General features: G+C 57.9%; 1 protein-coding gene across 1 annotated transcript in view; it reads right to left on the bottom strand.

Moving 5' to 3' along the window:
• Nucleotides 1-4,493: 4,493 nt before the first annotated feature.
• The window catches only part of DYNC1H1 (dynein cytoplasmic 1 heavy chain 1), a 67,058-nt gene continuing 52,808 nt past the window's right edge, over nucleotides 4,494-18,743 (bottom strand). Inside the window, exons 52-78 of the mRNA XM_079698837.1 lie at nucleotides 18,268-18,463; nucleotides 17,672-17,789; nucleotides 17,373-17,588; nucleotides 16,426-16,638; nucleotides 16,163-16,290; nucleotides 13,960-14,113; nucleotides 13,163-13,309; nucleotides 12,916-13,066; nucleotides 12,509-12,762; nucleotides 12,298-12,432; nucleotides 12,091-12,185; nucleotides 11,742-11,916; nucleotides 11,481-11,556; nucleotides 10,616-10,776; nucleotides 10,375-10,486; nucleotides 10,212-10,272; nucleotides 9,993-10,116; nucleotides 9,767-9,880; nucleotides 9,152-9,322; nucleotides 8,825-9,042; nucleotides 8,633-8,736; nucleotides 6,945-7,156; nucleotides 6,361-6,514; nucleotides 5,653-5,795; nucleotides 5,351-5,519; nucleotides 5,018-5,145; nucleotides 4,494-4,849 (exon numbers count right to left, since the gene is read on the bottom strand). Coding sequence (XP_079554963.1) covers nucleotides 4,721-4,849; nucleotides 5,018-5,145; nucleotides 5,351-5,519; nucleotides 5,653-5,795; nucleotides 6,361-6,514; nucleotides 6,945-7,156; nucleotides 8,633-8,736; nucleotides 8,825-9,042; nucleotides 9,152-9,322; nucleotides 9,767-9,880; nucleotides 9,993-10,116; nucleotides 10,212-10,272; nucleotides 10,375-10,486; nucleotides 10,616-10,776; nucleotides 11,481-11,556; nucleotides 11,742-11,916; nucleotides 12,091-12,185; nucleotides 12,298-12,432; nucleotides 12,509-12,762; nucleotides 12,916-13,066; nucleotides 13,163-13,309; nucleotides 13,960-14,113; nucleotides 16,163-16,290; nucleotides 16,426-16,638; nucleotides 17,373-17,588; nucleotides 17,672-17,789; nucleotides 18,268-18,463 — 4,058 coding nt within the window. The 3' untranslated portion in view covers nucleotides 4,494-4,720. The remainder of the gene's footprint in view (nucleotides 4,850-5,017; nucleotides 5,146-5,350; nucleotides 5,520-5,652; nucleotides 5,796-6,360; nucleotides 6,515-6,944; nucleotides 7,157-8,632; nucleotides 8,737-8,824; nucleotides 9,043-9,151; nucleotides 9,323-9,766; nucleotides 9,881-9,992; nucleotides 10,117-10,211; nucleotides 10,273-10,374; nucleotides 10,487-10,615; nucleotides 10,777-11,480; nucleotides 11,557-11,741; nucleotides 11,917-12,090; nucleotides 12,186-12,297; nucleotides 12,433-12,508; nucleotides 12,763-12,915; nucleotides 13,067-13,162; nucleotides 13,310-13,959; nucleotides 14,114-16,162; nucleotides 16,291-16,425; nucleotides 16,639-17,372; nucleotides 17,589-17,671; nucleotides 17,790-18,267; nucleotides 18,464-18,743) is intronic.

The raw sequence follows: 18,743 nt of genomic DNA, 5'->3' as shown, positions 1-18,743 counted from the left end.
AGCCAAGGGCAACCTTGCAGGCAGACCTTTCTAAGGACAGTGGTCTCGGGCCTGTGCTGTGAACTGCTCTCTGGCCAGGGGTGTTGCTATATTTTAGAAAAAACTTCACTTGGATATTTAAGTTGATTGTTTTTTTCCCCTTTCCAATTTTTTTTAAGAATAAAAAGACTCAAAGTAGTTTGCCTGAAGATTGACAAGACAATAGGTTTGCAGTTAGTCAACCTCAAAACGAATCTCAGTCAAATTAAATTCACTCTCGCTCATCTCGCAGGTGCAGTTCACCCTGGCCTCGTGGTGGTTTAAGACCCCAGGTGTTGCTGAAGAACAGGGCGGGCGTGCTGCTCCGTCGTTCGACCCCAAAGCAGTGAGCAGAGGACCTGGCCAGGTGTCTCTCGGTTTGCGAGAACTGATGCCGTCGGGTTATTGCAGTGTGAGACCCCCCTGCCCCCCAGCAGCCAACATACACCCAGTCTGGTCCCTGGGGCCTTGGGGCCTGGCGGGGCCACTCACTGCTCTGCCGGGGGGTGGGTGTCACTAGAACGAGTGTCCACTTCGTGAATTCCAACAATTCTGGCCAGTGTCTTTTCTTTCTTTCTCTCTTTTTTAAAATTAATTTTTATTGGAGTATGGTTGCTTTACAATGTTGTGTTCTGACCAGTTTCTGAATCTGGAATGATTTCGGTTGCCTCTAGATTAAGGTGTTTGTATTCATTTTTGCCTTCTGGAATGAGTAATAGTGTCGGCTCTCCAAAGGGGAAATAAGCCCTCTTGGGAGTTTTCACCACCCAAGGGAAAGGACTCCACGGGGTCCCCGCTGACTCGGGCCTTGGGTCCCTCTGTGTGGGTGACTGAGGCCGCGGGTCAGTGGGGTGGGAGGTGCGCACGCATCTGGCCGTGTGAATGGACCTGATTGTTTGCCAGTCCTCACGGCCGGGCCGTCTGGAAGGAGGCCTCAGCAACGCACGGGGTCGCACACAGTAATGAGCCGCGGGCGCTGGGGCTGCTCTCTGCAGGCCTTTCCAGCCAGAGCCCCTCGGTCCAGAGCACTGGCACGGGAGGAAAAGAAAGAAGAGCAACAGGTAGGAAAGTCTGGTGCGAGGTGGCAGGTGAGGAGGGTTGGAAAGCTCCGAAGCCCCCGTGGCCGGCGGTGGTAGCGGTGAGGACACGTGGCTCCCCTGGGGGGTCTCCTGCCCCCGCTGCTCAGACCTCCTGCGCACGCGGCCAGCCTTTGAGAACAACCTTGGGCACCTTGCAAACAGTGAGCATTTGGACTTAGAGACTCATTTCCGCCTCCTTCGGCCGCCTGGGACGGCTCTGTGTGCCGGGGACCGAGGCTCCATGGCCTGGCCGCGGCCTGTTTGTGCAGGCCGGTCAGGGAGCTGGGGCGGCCTGAGTGTGGCCCTCACCAGGGTCATGGCACCTGCTCTTTGGAGGAATCGCTGGGAGGAAATGAGCTCAGACCCCTGGTGGTGGGCAGGGTGGAGCCAACGCGGGGATGAGGGCTTTAAATGATGGGCCTCAGGCTGAGCCCCCAGCAGTGGTGAGCCCTTGGGCTTTCTGGGGGCTGTGGGATACTTATCGAACACATTAAAAAATATATTTATTTATTTGGCTGCACCGGGTCTTAGTTGTGGCACGCGGGATGTTTAGTTGCGGCATGCATACGGGATCTAGTTCCCTGACCAGGGGTCGAACCCGGGCCCCCTGCACTGGGTGTGCAGAGTTTTCACTGCTGGACCACCAGGGAAGTCTCTATCGAATGCATTTTTAACGATTTATTTGCAGGGCAGATCATGCAAAATTTGCCAAGGTCAGTGATGGAAGAAATATTTAGGCATGTAAGGGGTGTGATCTACTTGATTCCACTGCTAGAAATTGCTAACTGGCTCAGAAATCCTTTTGTCATCAGTTTTTAGATCTTTATGATGCCAATTCAGAAGATCTCCCCGGTCACTCCTCCTGTAGTTTCAACGACTGCTCTCTGGGCGATGTGAACTGTGACGTGCCTTTGCACATGCTTAAGTCCAGGAGTGCAGGGGAAGTGAGCTTAGAAGACCCCCTCTCAGGGAACATTCCAGTCCTGGTCCTGACGGCCGCCAGCTGGGCCCCTGCATCCCCGGAGGCCAGCGGCCTGGAGGTGCAGGGGCGGCTGGCCAGGCTCCCAGGACCCCCGGAGGACTCGGGGATGGCGGAGGAGGACTGGGGACCCCATGAAGTCGGCAGACACCAGGGCAGAGCCAGAGCATCACGACCGCCACCTAGACTTGGGACCGAGAGGGACAGGGGGCCCAAGCTCTCACTCTCCAAGAGGAAACTGGAACTTCTACTTGCAGAGCCTGAGAAAAATAAGAGAAAGAAGCAGTATGTGGCCTAGACCAAGGTGAGCGGGGTGGGCGGGGTCACCTGGGAGCAGGTGTGATGCGTGACAGGCCAGGGCCTCAGCGGTCAGAGCAATGCTAACATAAAAAGGGAGCTTCTGTGAAACCTGTGGCCCCTTTATGTCTTTTTTTAAGGTTTAAACAATAGAAATGTATTGTCACAGTTTTGGGATCTAATAGTCCGAGACGAAGGTGTTTGTTAGTAGTTTACGTCCTAAATAATGTCTCTGGGCCCCACTACTTCGCCTACAAATGGGTTTCCAGTTCAGGAAAGGCCCCGCCTCCCTTGAATCCCAGAGAATTTCCTTACTTTTGCTAAACATTTATGTATTTTTTTAAGCCTTGACTCGGGGCGGTAGGGGCCCACTGCTCTCTGGCTGATGTGTCTCCCGTTGGGCCCTTACACCCCCAGAGCTCTTCACACGCAGCCACCCTCGGGGGGCTCGGGCTCTCGGGATTGATGACAGAGTTTCGTCAGGAGAGTGAAAGCAGATGGGCCCCCGTCCCTGGCCTGAGAAGACTCCCTCTGCCCCGTCCCGTCCTTTCTCTGTCCCGTCTCCTCTCCCGAGCAGGGTGTCCTGATGGGGTAACATCTGAAAGAACGGGTGGCGGAGGCTTGTTCCTTTTTCTGTCTCACTGAGCCTTTTTTTTTTTGGTTTGTTTTATTATTTCTTTGGCTGCATCAGGTCTTCGTTGCTGCGCGCGGGCTTTCTCTAGTTGCGGCAAGTGGAGGCTACTCTTCCTTGTGGTGCGCGGGCTTCTCATTGCAGTGGCTTCTCTTGTTGCAGAGCACAGCCTCTAGGCGCGCGGGCTTCAGTAGTTGTGGCACGTGGGCTCAGTAGTTGTGGGCTCTAGAGTGCAGGCTCAGTAGTTGTGGCACATGGGCTTAGTTGCTCTGCGGCATGTGGGATCTTCCCGGAGCAGGGATGGACTCCATGTCCCCTGCGTTGGCAGGTGGATTCTTAACCACTGCGCCACCAGGGAAGCTCCTGGTCCCCCTTTCTGCCAGCTCTGCCCACTGTCTAGCCTGAACCCCTGATGGCAGGTGAGGGGTGGTCTGATGTGGGGTCCCTCTTCGGGGGTGAGGCTGGGGGGCAGGAAGTAGGGGCTCCGGGTACTCCTTGTGGGGTCCATGGGGAACCCCAACGGGGAGCCTCAGTCCTGGGCCTGCAGTGCCCTGCCCCCACCCCCAGGACACACGGGGATGAGGGTCGGGCAGTGGGAGTGGCTCCTGCCCTGCCTTGCCCTGCCCTGCGTTCCCCCTGCTCTAGGCCTTCAGGGTTTCTAGGATGGCATTCCTTCCCCTGTGCCCTGGAATCCCTGCCTGGCACCACCCAGCACCTGTGCTCAAGACCCTTCCCCGTAAATGGGGTAGGGGTGGCGAGGAAGGGTCAGACGGGGCCAGGCACCCACGGTGGGCCTCCCGGGGCTCTCCCCAGCATTAGCAGTGCTTGGGCAAGAGCCTGCGGCACCGTTAAATACTCCCGGTGACTGAAGAAAAGCTAAAAAGCCTTATTTATTGCTTCAGAGAACATGTAAAATGGGCCCCAACCTTCAGTCCGATACTGCTCTGGACTTCCTCAGGCCACCCAGGGACCCCAGAGGGCCCGTCCGGAGCTGAGTGGGAGGCGGCTCTGGCTCTGAGGCCCCAGGCCGCTCCGTGGAGGCCGCTGGGGCTGGGAGGGTGTGGGCAGGGCCAGGGCGTCCAGTCGGGCCTCAGGCCGTCACGGCGCTGGGGCCGAGCTTGGCTCACAGGCAGCCCGCGGCAGGACGGCCGGGGTCACGGCGGGGCCTGCGCTGACGCCTGCGCCGGCGCCCCGGCGCCCCAGGAGCTCTCGCGAGGCCCCGCACAGGCCAGAAACCTGCTTCGCAGGACAGCACGCCCATCTCTTCCACCCGCCACCCTAGGGTCGTGGGAACCAAGGTGCCAGAGAGGAGGCGGGACGAGGGTGTCCACCTGGGCCACGGGTTCCCGGTGACGGGACACGGGACATGGCACCAGCCCCACGCCCCGGGAGCGCCAGCGCTCTCCTAGGAACGGGGCTGCCTCTGTGTTGTGAAGGGTCCAGGGTGCCCACAGGAGCCGGAGCTGAGACAAGAGGCCGGAGCCGGCTCATGCTTAGTGTTTATTTCATAAAACAAGCCACGCTTCGGCCCTCAAAACCACGTCCCTGTATCCCTCCCGTTTCCGCCTCCCAGCCGTCTGGCTTCTTTCGGCTTCTTCCAGCCTCACACCAACGACTTTCCTTTGTTAAGTCCGTACCTTCCACACATCCTAATGATGAATAAACGTTAAATATTAATTTTACTGTTACAGGAAGGGGCGCTAGAAAAGGCGAGTCTCACTCGGTGCAGAGAACGGCGACGCCGCGCTCGTAGAAGCTGCGCGGGTCCTCCTTGGTCGCGATTTCAAAGTCCACGGTGAAGATGAGGTCTGCGCGGGTGAAGTTCAGGTAGACGGGGAGGGTCACCTGCGAGGAGAGGGGGCTCTGGAGCAGGGGCTTCCCGCGAGAGGGAAGGAGCGGGTCCTCCTGTGACGCAGGCACTCGCGGCCGGAAGGGGGCGGGGACGTCGCCCCGGCGCCCGGTGGGCGTCCTCAGAGTCTCCCTGACCCCAGAGGACGGGAAGGAGCCACTCACCACGTTAGCCTTTTTCTCTGCGTTTGTCTGCTTGACCCAGCGCAGCTGCGTCAGGGGGAGGACGGTGGAGATGGCGTTGGAGAGCGAGAGCTTGTTGTTGCTGCACGTGGCCCCCTGGAGCTTCAACCCTGTCGGGGGGGGCGGGCGGTCAGGACCCCCGAGGGGAGCACGAGCTGCGCGGCCACGGGCCTGGGCTCCAACTTAACACGTGCGCGTGGGAACCACCAGCAGGCGGCCTGCGAGGGGGCGATGGCCGAGCTGCAGGCCCGGGGACAGGGGAGGGGAACCTGAGGGAGAAGAGAGGCCCAGCCGGCCGGAGCGGCCCCCACTCACCCGTGACCCCAAAGCTGCAGGCGTCCAGCGTGGTGCTTTGCGAGGTGGTGACGTTCACCTCCAGGCAGAGCTCCTCCAAGGACCAGCTGTTGGCCTGGGCCACGTACTGCCTGGTGGCAGTGATGTACGCCTCGGGCACAAACAGGCCGCCCAGGCACACGTGGATGTTCTGTGGGAAGAAGCAGCCCCAGCTGAGAGCCGGCCCCACTGGGCCCCTGAGCGCCAGCACCCGGGCCAGCTGCCGACCCTCCCGGGGACCCTCCCCGGGGATCCTCCCCCAGCTCCTCAGGAGCAGCCGCCACCTTTAGCTCCTTGGCGCCACCAGAGGCAGCCGCCAGTGAGATGTTCTGCAGCTGTTTGATCCTCTCACTGAAGTCGGAGACCCACTGGATGACGGTCATGCCGGCGGGCACCGTGTAGTGGGACCAGCTCCGGGGCAGAATTCCTGCAAGCAAGAAGCCCTGGCGTCAGTGCCGACAGTTCCCCCGGCGCAGGTGGGTGCCCAGCTGAGTGCGGGCAGGTCTGCCCCCGTGTGCAGGCTCTGCTGCTTCCCCTCCCCGGTGCACCTCACACCCTGCACGGGCCACCGTCCCCGCCGCACCTGCCCCGCGCCCATCCGGGTGACCCACAGGACGCGTCTGGAGGAGCACGACCGCCCCGAGGCACCACAGCCACAAACCCCACCATGGGCGGCTCGGCGGTACTGCCAGTCGAGGCTCTCAGAGCCGATGGAAACCCCGGGGGTCCCTGTGCCTTTGGACTCCAGCACCCCACCCTGCTCTCCCCCGGCCCTAGTCCTCCCTAAAGACTGCGGAAGTGAGTAAAGATTCTGTTCAGTGTTCAGTGAACCAGCATTAAAGGACAACAAATTCTGGGGCGTTTCTAAGTCTGCTCCCAGGTGCGGGCATCGAGCTGTCCCGAGGGAAGTCTGGGCGAGGCCCGGCCGGGACCTGCCGCCACTCTGAGGGGCTCCCGGGAGCACCCGCACCCCAGCGGCGCCGCGGGCGCACCTTTCACCAGCTCGTTGATGAGCGTGCGCAGGTAGTTGGTCTGCTTCTTCTTGCCCTCGCACACCTGCACGACATCAGCAAGGTCCTGGCGGACGTCCTGGAGTAACTTAGCGCCCATCTTCACCTCTCTCTCAAAGAATCTGAACAGAGGATCCTAAAGGTGTTGGGAAGGAAGGCCAGAGTGAAGGGGGGAGGGAGTCTGGGAAGAGGTCTTTCCTCCAGCAGAAAACAGAACCAGAAGTAACTCAGCCTCAGGGAGCCCCGGTTTCACAGCCCTCCCCGTGTTGTTCACAGTGTCACCCCAGCTCGACCCTGCACTAGACCTCGCGTGAAGCTGTGGGCCTGCCTGACCGAAGGCAGCTCTGGACAATTCTGTAAAGAAGGAGAACGGCTGCCGCTGCTTCCTTGGGAGTCATTTACCTCCTCGTGGAAGACAGACCACCTTCATCCTAGGGTGTTCCCTCCAGCCCGGCCCAGGTGCGCGTGCACTCCGAGACAACACTGAGCTCGACTCGACCCGCCCGGCCCCACTTGCTAGGACCCCCGCCAAGCCCAAGGACTCGGCGGGGGGAAGGGCCAGGCACCTTGATGTTCTCCACCGTGCGTTTGAGGTGGCTCAGCGTCTGAGGAATGAGGTGCAGCCAGTTGGACGCGGTGGTGTGCAGCGTCCGCATCCAGGCGGGGCGCCCGTCGGATGTGGCATCCGGCCTTGTCTTCTTCTCCGTCTCTGCGTAGGCCAGGTCGTCCTCGTCCTCCAGCATCTGCATCTTCAGCATTTTACTGATCATGTCCACGCCTGGGCCGCAGGGAAAGAGTGCACAGCAGGAGCAGAGGGAAAGGGACTTGAGGGTAAAGGCCGCACACCGCGCTCGTTTACACAGGTGTAACTGTGCGCCCTGCAAGGTACCACGCGGGCACCTGTCCTAAAGCACGGAGGATGGCCTGACCAGAAAGGTAAGGCGGCAACAATAGAAGAAACAGCACCACCAGGTCACGTCCCGACTGCTGGGGCTGCTCCAGTGGCCGAGTGCAAACCCCAGAGGCCTCTCCTAGGCTCGCGCATCCACTGTCGCTGGGGTGGGCTCTGGGGCGCGCCGGCGCCAGGCGGGGAGGCCACCTGGGCTGCTAACGCGTGACCACTTCCGGCTGGGACTGCGCTGAGCCGCGTGGCGGCCTCCCACGGGCTCTGGACTCTGCCTCTGCTTGCGGGTCCCTGACCTGAGTGGGGTGCTCCAAGTCCAGTTCCTGAGCGGCACTGTCACCTGGACGCTGGGCTGGAGGACAGGGCTCAGCTTCCCCAAGCCAGGGCCCTGTGGCCCATACCTCACGGCCTCCATGTGGGCCACACCACCTGGGGCACCGTCAGCTCTGGTGTGACACGGGGCTCGGATAACACTCAGTACAGTGTCGAGGAGGACCCAGCGCCGGTCCCAGGAGGCGGCATGGGGCTAACTTGCTAAGTGATCTCAGTGCACGCTGCCGTACGAGACAAGGCCCAGCACCCACGCCCCCCGCCAAGACCTGCCCAGGACCCAGGCCTCAAGCCCTCCTCTGCTTCTCTGCTGGCCAGCCCGGCCTCCCGTTTGGTCACCTGTGGGGCCTGCCACCCCCCGCCTCCCCCAGCGAGAGGCACGCGTTCGAGGTCGTGGTCAGTCAGAAGGCCCCATGGCTTCTCATTACAGAGCTGAATCGCGGGCCGGAGGTAAACTGTTGGGGTCTGTCCTATCAACCAGGGTGTGAGTTTGGGCAAATCACCCATCCTCTGGGCCTGTTTCCCATAAAGAGAAGCCTGGCTCAGATGAGCAGTTCTCAAACCTGAGTGTCTCAGTGACTGGGGGGCTTATCAAAACAGACGCCGGGCCCCAGCAAGCCCAGTTCTGATTCCCCACCGTGGGGCCCGAGGACCTGCATGTCTAAATTTGCAGGGGAGGCTGAAGCTGTTGGTCTGGGGACCACACTTTGAGAACCACTGGGTTAGATGATTTCTTGAATAGTCTTGAAGTTCTAAAAAAGTGTATTCCAAAAAGAGACTAAAAGATATGCCAAGAGTTTAAAAAAACTGAACAGGAGAAAAAATGAAATTACTTCTGAATCTAAGACAAAAACCTAAATGCAATTTCCCGACTCCACGTACGCAGCTATCGAGCCTTTTCCCCAGAACGGAGCCTGTACTGCAGGAAAGACACCAGCGGGAGCAGATGGTTTTCCCCGCCTCCCTGGGAGTGGAGGAAGGGAGGTGCGGTCCGGGGGAGGAGGACAGCTGGGTACCCACCCTGGGTGGTGAGGAGGACCTTCTCAGCGTTGTTGGGCAGGCCCAGCCAGGAGGGGGTCTGCGTGTCCGGGAGCAGCTCCACCCACTGCACGAACTCCTCGCGCCTGGAAAAGCAGCGCGCTGTTAGTGCCGTGACACGCGGGCCGGAAGCGCCCGCTGCCTCCCCTGTGGGTCCCAGGGGTGGGCACACACCTGATGCCGTCTGGCATTTGGATGTCTTTGTGCCCGTCGACCTTGCAGGCCAGCTTAAATTCACTGTCGAAACTCTTGGTGGTGAACAGACGCTCCAGGAAAGTGTTGAGCAGACGTTGGTCAAACTCGTTGTCCACCCGCCCGCCGTAGATGGACTGGGCCATCAGGGTCTTGAGCGCAGCCCAGGGGATCTTGTCTGGCGAGATGTTCTGCCTTCCCTGGGGGGTGGGGAGAGGCTGGTCACGGGAGTGGAGGCTCCTCCCCCACGCTCACAGCAGGCGGCCACCCGTACACGAGTCCCCCTCTCACAGCACAGCCCACACTTGCCTTGGCCGTGTCGTCCAGCCATGTGTCCACCGTGTCGCAGGCCGACCGCAGGTCAGACTCCCCGAATTCATACTTCTTCGACCACCCGAGGGGTGCGTATCGTAAGCGTTCCTGGATGACGGCGTGGAACCAGGCCAGCAGGAAGTACAAGCGGGCTCGCTCGTTGGGGGACTAGGTGGGGAAGTGAGCAAGGAGAGAATCACCAGAACGCAGCCCCCTTTCTATCTAAGAAAACAGTGCAGATCCTGTCGGAATCGAAGTCTTAAAAAGAGCTTTCCACGTACTAACACTGGAACCACTGTGATGTTAGTAATTAACACGAATATTGTTAGGAGAAAACTACGCCAATTTTTCTATTAATAAAGGTGTGCTCCCAACTACGCTGTTAAGGGAAGTTATTTAGCCAACAGAAAATTACATAGGAGAGAAGTTTCTAAAAACGGTAGAAAAGGTGGAGTAAGGCACAAAAGGAAACAGCACTTAAGAAACACAGAACTGATGCACCGCTCCTGCCACAACGCTCTCCTGCCCGCGAGCCGGGCCCTGGTCTCCTCTCGGTGCCTGGACGTCTGCGCGGCCGCTACACCCTAGCTCGGCTCCGAGCCACGCACTCACCTTGCATATCCGAGACACGGGGATGCTGCTGAAGGTCCTCAGCATGTTGGCCTTCACGCCCGGCGGCGGCTCGAACACGAAGATGCGGCCCGCTCGCAGCAGGTTCACGGGCACCTGAGCAAGACATGGCACCCGTGACCGTGGCTTCCACATGTGCTTCAGCTCACACACACGTGCACACAGACAGAGTGCCAAACCAGCGCCTCGCACCCTCCATGCCACCCACCTTGGGGTTAATCTCCATGGTGAGGAAGAGCCTGAAGCAGGCGTGCGGCTGCAGGGAGTGCAGCTTCTTCTCCAGCTGCATCAGCCAGCCCGGAGCCAGGTGCACGTTCTTCAGCATCACCCACCTGCAGGGCAGGGAGAAGGCCACAGCCACACCTCACCTTTCCAGCCTGAGTTCTTGGGCACTCGGGCCTTGTAAAGCAAAACCAAACAAGCCTACCTGCCCGACTTCACGGCTGTATTTATTGCCTTATCTGCTTGGTTAAAGCCTTCTGCCGAGCCTGGTACCAGAAAGCTTAGTGTCAGCACGCGGACTTGGACTTCAACGCCCACCCACCTTGAAGTCTGGGGTGCCCCCCGGGGAACTGACCAAGCACCCTTACCAATGGCGATGGACGTGATCTGTGTGTTCTGCTCAGCTGCGAGGTCCTCCACGTGCCCGCTGGCATCGTAACCGGGCACAGAGCACATTAGGACAGGGGTGTTTGGCTTTACCTGCAGATCAGGAAGTCGGAATCGGGTGAGAGAGCATCCCACCCGACAGTGCGCCTGTCGAGGGAGGAGAGCCCTGTGGAGGGGCTCGTGAAAACGGGCCGGTTCAGAGTCCGCGGTGCCAGAGCCTACCTCCGTGTCCACGATGTGGGTCAGGTCGAGCGGCTGCTCCATGATGGACATGAAGGAGTCCCCGAGGTTTGTGGAGACAAATATGTGAGCCATGGCCAGCAGGCGGTCGGGGCGGAAGGCCTGAATCAAGAGCAGCCGGTGGATGGCTTGCCCGATGGGAGCTGAAACGAGGCCGTGGGAAGGGCCGGGGGTTGGTGACGGCACAGACTTAGAGGATGTTCTCCCGCCTGGACTGCTCCTGCCACCAGCTCTCGCTCTGCAAACACTCAGTGTCCGAGGCTCAGCTCAAACACCCCAGACACCACGATGCCCGCCCTGTCCTCTCTGCCTGAGAACTGCCACCACCTCCATGCTGTCACTGAGCCCTCTGGGAAGAGCTGTGACAAGACCTATGCCTGGGTCTGTGGGTGATGAGCGCTTACTGATTCTAAATGACTGACTACCTCGTACCCATCTGTGGAGAACCCTGAAGATTCTCAGGAACGTCTAAGATCACGGACACCCTACAGCCCACGACTGAGCTGCAGCCACGCTGGACATCACCCTGTTCTTCCTCCCCATCGTGGGGCCTGTCTGGTCCAGAGCCTCGCGTAACACGCTCGAAACCAGCCGGTTTCCCCCCAATGTTAGGCAAGGACCTCCTGATCTATTTCTCTTTTGGTCTTTAAGCATGAGTTGCAACAGGAATTGGGAGTTTTTCGCTTTCTTACGCCTAAGCCGTCTCCTAAGTTTTAACACCGAAATACTTATCTCAGGAATCAATGGCTTTTTATCTTTGGGGAGCGTCCCTGCATTCGAGCAGCAAAGCCCAATTTTACACTCCGGTCCAGAATGAAAACAACGGGGGAGGCCTCGTGGGGCTTACTTGCAGGGCTTTCCTCGCTCCAGAGGTATGGCACCGTCTGCTCTGGGGAGCTGCTGTCCAGCCAAATGCCAAATTGCTGTGGGGACAACAGCGGACATGTCACCATGGAGCAAAGCCCACCTCTGGGCAGAGAGGTTGGGACCAACGCGTCAGATGTCTGACGTGAGAAAACACCACACAACGTTCTGGGGGTTACACGACACGCGCGGCTCCCTGGGAGTAAGGCCAGCCTCCCCCCGGGAGCGTTCACAAGACACTCACCTCGTCGGCCTGGACCTTCGCAATCAGATCCCTGAACGCGGGCAGGCAGCTCAGCTGCACGGCCGCCTCGGCCTGCTCCACCGTCAGACCCTGGATCTTGGGCGTCGAGCCAGCGTTCAGGACGATCTCCTTCCCCCTCAGGAAGTGCTGGAACTCGGCATCGTAGGTGGGCTCCCTGGGAAGGGGGCAACAGTCAGCTGGGGTCTCTCAGATTCAATTCTACTGTCACTAAAAGAGCAACAATGGCTTTAAGAAGAAAAAAAAGCTCATCCCGTCAGAAAATGCTAGTAGGCAGGCTGCAAAATGACGACGTTCTCTGGTGGAAAGTGAGGCGGGGCAGCTGACTTACCCGATGGTGCCCTTCAGTTTGATTCTCGCCAGCAGCATGGCGAAGGTGATGTGGTCCTGGTGCAGCATGCCTCGGGCGACCCGGTTAAACGCCACCTGGAGCCGAATGCAGGAAGCACTGCCGATCCTGGAGAACTAATCCCGAGCCCCCCACTACACACACGCGCACACATGCACGCACCCCGGGACGGCCGGGCGCGCGCCGTACCTGGAAGAGGTCCTTGGTGATGATGGAGAGGCGCTGCGTGTGGTCGGTGACGCCCTTCAGGTTCGGGTTCTCGTACAGGACGTTGTGGTAGATGTCCAGGAAGAACTGCAGGGAGTACTGGTACAGGAAGTGGATCTGGAAGTGGCGGAGGCGGCTGTTAGCGCCTGTGCTCGCGGGGCGGGAGCCCCCGGCCGGGCGCGGCCCCGCTCACCTGCTTCAGTGACTCCATGGTGAAGTAGATGCTGCTGCAGGCGGTGGACAGCGGCAGGTACTGCTGGGACACAGTCTCCACCTCCTGCATCACAATGTCTGTCTCCTCGACCTTCCTCGTCACCTCGGCGGCCTCTTTCTTGAGGTTCTCCAGGGTCGTTATGATCGTGTCATCATCCAAAATGCGCCCTTTCACCTCATTCAGAGCTTGTAGCAGAGACTTTTCTAGCTGACGTAAGCGCAGCTGAAATTCCCCTTAAATGATGAGAACATCCAGAGTTCACTACAGGACTTACGTTCTTTCCAAGGAGCGCCCTGTGATGCGTCCGACCCAAGCCTGGTGCACTCTCGTCCTGTGAAAGTTCAGGCCCCCGACCTGCGCCGAGAACTATGGATCCAGAGACATACCTTGGAGTTTAAGAAGATCGGAACGCTTTTCATCCACGTCAGGTCTTTCTGCCTTGAGAACTTCATTGAGACACTGGCTCTGCAAACTGCTACGGGTGACGGTGAAGTTGACGAAAGTAACCCGGGAACAGAGATCAGGTGGGAACTCGACCTGCCAAAAGGGGCGACAGACCAGGCAGCTTTGCTACACATCCGCGGCCTCACCTAACGCCGCCCCGTCTTCACGGAAGAGGGCCCCGTCCCTTACCGTGGGATCCCGGGTGGACAGGAAGATGACAAAGGATGGCGACAGGTCTATGTCCTGGTCACCGAGGGTGATCAGCACTCTCCCCCCTGTTCGCCGGACTTCACGGTTCAAGACCGGATTCAGAACTGGATCATAGCTCTCCACGTCCTACGTATGTATATGTGAGGTGTTATTGACAGGGAGAGTTTTACGGTGTTTATTTTCACCCATATAACTGACATCCTACTCCAGATAAATACATCTCCCCAGAAGCCACCCAGCTATTTGGACCCACGCTGCCCAACACGTGGCCATTAGGCACATGTGGCTACTTAAACAAAATTAGAAGTTCAGTTCCTTGTCACGCTGGCCCGTGAAGTGCTCAACGGTGGGGCCGCCATGCAGTTCAGCACAGGCTAAAGAACGTTTCTGTCACTGTCCCGGTGGATGGTGACGATCTAGACCAACTAGAATTTTAAGTGCAAACACTGCTTCTGTTGGATTTTTTATAGATCTATCTCAGAGCTTTAGCTTTGCCTTTTTTTTTTTTTTTTTGGCCACGCCGCTCGACTTGTGAGATCTTAGTTCCCTGACCAGATGTTGAACCCGGACCCTCGGCAGTGAAAGTGCCGAGTCCTAACCACTGGACCTTCGGTTAATCCCCTAACCTTGCTTTCATATCAAATGACGTCTTGCAAAGTTCAAAAAGTAGCACGTATTATGTGATTCACATCAACTGCATTTGCAAAAACCTAAATGCAGCCCTAAAGGCCTTCCCTCTGGGAAGCAGGGTCTGCAGAGCTGAGATGCACACGAACCTGGACCAGAAGGGGGTTGCCGAACCTCAGAGCACTCTCCAGGTTCTTCCTGAAGGCGTCGTCCAGGAAGCTGGTCCGTGTGATCTTCCGGTCCTTATACTCATTCATGATGAACTCTGTGGCCTGTCCTGAGGGGTCGATGATCAGCGGATACCTGAGGACGGGCCCCAGAGAAGTAGGTTAGAGGTCCACAGGAAGCACAAGGACGTGGCGGGCAGAGCCCGACAAGACGACGGGAAGGCTGTCCCACACTCAGCTGTGGGTTCCAGGTTTATCAGCAGAGACCAACGTGACCTAAGGCTTGATACTAAAATCATCTTTTTGAAGAACTTCTATGATGGGGAGGTAACTAAACCACAGACTCTGCTAAGAAGGGCTGTAGTTAAAGCTTCTTTTCTTTCTGGGACAGACAGATGCTTCTCTAAGAAGTCCGAGCATACTGCACAGGGCAGGCATCAACACCACTGCTGCTGCAGCCCCACGAGCTGGCGGCTGCGAAGAGTTTACGCTGCCCAGGACCCTCTTCACTCAGTGCTCACGATAACCCTACAAGGTAGGTGTTATCCTCACGTCCATTTCACAAAGGAGGAAAAAGGGGCACAGAGAGGCGAACATCATTTGTCCAGGGTCACACAGCCGCTTAACAAAAAAAATTTTAAAACATAATACACACACGTGATTGTACAAAACTCAGAAGCTACGGAAGGGCAAGTGGTGAGGACCGCCCCTCCCCCTCCTCCCTGGTCACCGGTTTCTGGTCCGTGTACACAAAGGAGGTTTATGTGTTTAAGACACACGTGTGTCCCCGGGGGAGCACACCACCCCACACTGTGGCCTGCCGGAAGCACCCTCACACACGGGCTCTGGACGAAGGGCCAGGTCTGCAAGGGCCCCCGGCCTCCCACCGCGGGGACACACGGTGACCTGTTCACTGGCCCCAACGAGGGGCGTCAGAGGCATTTCCGGGCCTCTGGTAGGACACACTCTGTCCTGTGAACGTTCTGAGATGCATCATTCTTCACGAGTGCTGGGCTTTGGGACACCCAGAAGCATGCATTTCCACGTAAGACAAATGCAGCCCCCCCCGCACAGACCCCTCATAGACGCCACAACAGATGGACGTTCCCGCCAGCGCCCCCTGGCGAGACCCTGCGCCACTTGTGAGACCTGAGGGTTGGTTCCGCTTTGTGCCCTGGGGACAGTGGCATACAGCAAGGGCTCAAAGGTTCCAGGATGTGCAGATGCGGTTAAACAGGACGCTGGGAATCAGTTCTTTGAAAGAGAAAGAAAACCCAGGGTGGCTGGGTTTGGGAGCTGCCACAGAGGAGGGTCAGTCCTTGAACTGCACTGTGAGCCTCCTCGGCTGCAGGCCCGTTCCTCCTCTTACTCTGGCCCCCTCCTTAAACCAAAATCAGGGAGCCGCTTCCCTTAACTCTCTCTCTAGCTAAACACTTCCAATTCTTGTAATATTTTAAGAGACAGTCTGTTTTTTGTTTTTGTTTTTTGGCCGCACTGCATGGCTTGGGGGATCTTAGTTCCCCAACCAGGGATCGAACCCACACGCCTGGCAGTGAAAGCACCGAGTCCCAACCACTGGACTGCCAGGGAATTCCCGAGAGGGTCTGTTTTGATTTTTGCCCAATACACAGCCATGCTCATCAATTTCAAAAGGTTACATGAGGCTTCCCTGGTGGCGCAGTGGTTAAGAATCTGCCTGCCAATGCAGGGGACACAGGTTCGAGCCCTGGTCCGGGAAGATCCCACATGCCGCAGAGCATCTAAGCCTGTGCACCACAGCTACTGAGCCAGCATGCCACAACTACTGAGGCCCGTGCACCTACAGCCTGTGCTCCGCAACAAGAAAAGCCACCGCAATGAGAAGCCCACGCGCTGCAACCAAGAGTAGCCCCCGCTCACTGCAACTAGAGAAAGCCTGCGGGCAGCAACGAAGACCCCATGAAGCCAAAAATAAATAATTAAAAAAAAAAAAAGGTTCCACGAGAACCACTCATTGTAGGACAGTTTGGATAGTCACAACATAAGAAAAAGGGAACCGTGCACAGCCCACCATCAGAGGTGAGCACGCGGACCCTCCCAATGTCCTATTCACCTCTTCTAAAGGTGTGTTTTGAAAAAAAATGAAAAGGGGAGAACTGCACACAGAGACTTCTAACCCGTGCCCTTGCTGCGCACAAGCATGTACCTATTGAAGCGTTTCAGCATGATGGCATTCTCCGTGCACAGGTCGTCTGCAGGTAGGGAGCTGGCCTGCCAGCGGAGACGCTCGTCAGCGTTGGACAGGTACTCCGTCCTCGCGATATCTGTGCGGAACTGAGAGGGATAGCAGTTACGTATGGATCCTTTTCTTCAGGACGCAGACAGGCACGGCTTCCCAGTGGAGATGGTGACAGCTTACTGACCCTCATTTTGGCTCCCACCTTTTTGAAATTCCCTGCGGACGGTTACCTGGATGTTGGCTTGCTGTAAGTGATGGGACCAGGTGGTAAACAAGTTCTGGCGCATCTGCTGGTCAAAGTAACCCGCATAAGCAATAAACGCAGCTGACAGGAGACAGTCCCCGGCGATGGTGGACATCTGGTTCTTGAAAGTTTCACTTGTTTTTTCCCACCGTTCCCGTTCAGCAGACAAGCTCTTCAGAAGAGCGGTGCTCCGGTTTACCTAAAAAGAAAACCAAACAGGCTTTATGCTGAGAAGTGCAAATCTGTTCCTGCCCATGGTGGGCAGGGTCTGGGAGGGCTGGAGAGACAAGCACACTCATGGTTCAGATCCCGAAGGAGGTTGGGACCCAGAAAACCCACAACTGAGGGCGACACAAGCCTCAGAATCTGAGGGCATAAGATGTGTGTAGAGAATTAAGTGTCAGCCTTGAGACTCGTGGGTGAGCAGATATGCGGGCAGGAAGCAGGTGGAAGGAACCTCCAGGGGAAGGCTGACCTGGAGGGAAGAAGTGCCATAGGCAGGAGGCTAAAGCGCCTATTTTGAGGACCCAGAGGAGTATGGGCAAGAGTGACGGGGACCACAGCAGAAGGGACAAGCAGGGGGACGGGAGACCCTGACAAGGGGCCCTCGGTGATGCCACGTATGAAGCCCAAGGCGGGAGAACAAATGGGTTTGGAGCTGGCGGCGGGGGAGAGGGCTTCCCCGGCTCCCGAGTGCCCGGCTGGCGTCCACCTAACGCCACTTAGTAAACGCACAAGAGACGGTCACCAGGACCCCCGTGGACGTGAAAGAGCTCATCCCCCGGGATGACCGCGGTACGTGCAGCCCGTGTTGTCGCCTGTTACTCCAGCGCTTCCCCCGGCGAGGCCAGCGAGCACGGCACGGCAAAGGACACCGCAAGGCAGCGTTTCAGGGGAGCGGCGGAAAGAGAGCGCCCGCGACGACCGCCTTACTTTGGCTTCGACGGCAGCCAGGTCCGCCTTGATGGCCTGGGCCTCCGAGATGAGGACCGCGTACTCCTCCTTGTAGCGGGCGATGCTGGCCTCTAGGTCGCGGATCATCTGTTCCACCTCGTTGGCCTTCTGCTGGTTGTCCTTGGCATCGTCCTCCAGCTTCTGCAGCTCGTTGCGCAGGGGCTCCACTCGCTTTAACATGTCGGCGTAGTTGAGCTGCGGAGGGCAGATGGACTGTTTTCAAAAGGGCCCGGACACGAGGCCCCCTGGCACAGGGCGTTCCCAGCCAGGCTGATTACCTGTGCGATGGCCCACTTAACCATAGGCCCGCAGGCCAGGGAGGCCCGATTGACGATTTCGTAATTGTAACTAGGGTTGGACATGTAGTTCTTCTTCATCTTCTCCCTTATGGCGTCACTGCAAGAGAGGAATTGTACTTCTAAGCGTGTGCAGGGCAAAGAGTAAAGAATTTTCAGGAAATCGAAACGTAAAGGCTAGAGCCAGCTCCCACCTGTTGCTCCAGCGACCACCAAGGATGAGCCGGCCCGACCCTAGTTCCCAGGTGACGAGGCCACTGCTGCTGAGAAAGACTCTCACCCTCCCGCCCCTTCCCTGTCCCCTGACAGGAGACAAGCTCAGGGCCAGCTCTGTGCTCGTAGCCGCTTGTGGGGATGGAAGAGTATTCGGCTCACAGAGGTAAAGGGCTCAGGGAACTACTGTCAGGAACGGGGAGAGGAAATCTGACTAGTTTGAGTGGAAATGGCCTGGAAAGGTGTTTGTGCAGCTGATGAGCTGACATTACCTTCTGTGTACACTAAGCCAGAGACACGAGGCCACAAGCAAACACGAGAACCTCATGCCACCAGAACGGCTTCCCCCACCGGGTGCCACCCACCTGATCTCCTCGGCAGAGAAGTTCACGATGGTGGGGATGAAGTTCTCCCTCATGATGATGGAGCGGATCTGCTTCCAGTCCGTCGTGCTCTCCCCCAGCAGCAGGCAGATGGACTCGAGCGCCAGCTTCACGGCGGCAGGGGGGTTGGCCATGGACCGCACCTCCACCAGGTGCTGCTTCTTTATGGACTTCACAGCTGGGCGTGGTGGGAGCACAAGAGGGTGGGGTGGAAAGGACGCGGTGAGAAGGGGACCAGAGCACAGCCAGACACTTGGACTCTCACCAGAAAGGGGGCAGGTGTGCAGAAGGTCCAAGTGAATGTGGGATGTTCTGTCTTAAAACCCTCTGGACCAGCTGACGTGGCCAAAGTAATGACAGAGATCTTACTGTACTAAGCCTAAATCGCAACATTCTGTAGAAAGGACAGCATCTTTAAAAATGTCTCACAAATCCTCATTAATTCCTTTATCTCTATA

Source organism: Hyperoodon ampullatus, assembly GCF_949752795.1.
Source record: "Hyperoodon ampullatus genome assembly, chromosome: 3".
In the NCBI taxonomy this organism is placed as follows: domain Eukaryota; kingdom Metazoa; phylum Chordata; class Mammalia; order Artiodactyla; family Ziphiidae; genus Hyperoodon; species Hyperoodon ampullatus.
The sequence above is the reverse complement of the archived record's forward strand: the minus strand, read 5'-3'. Positions and strand labels throughout refer to the sequence as shown.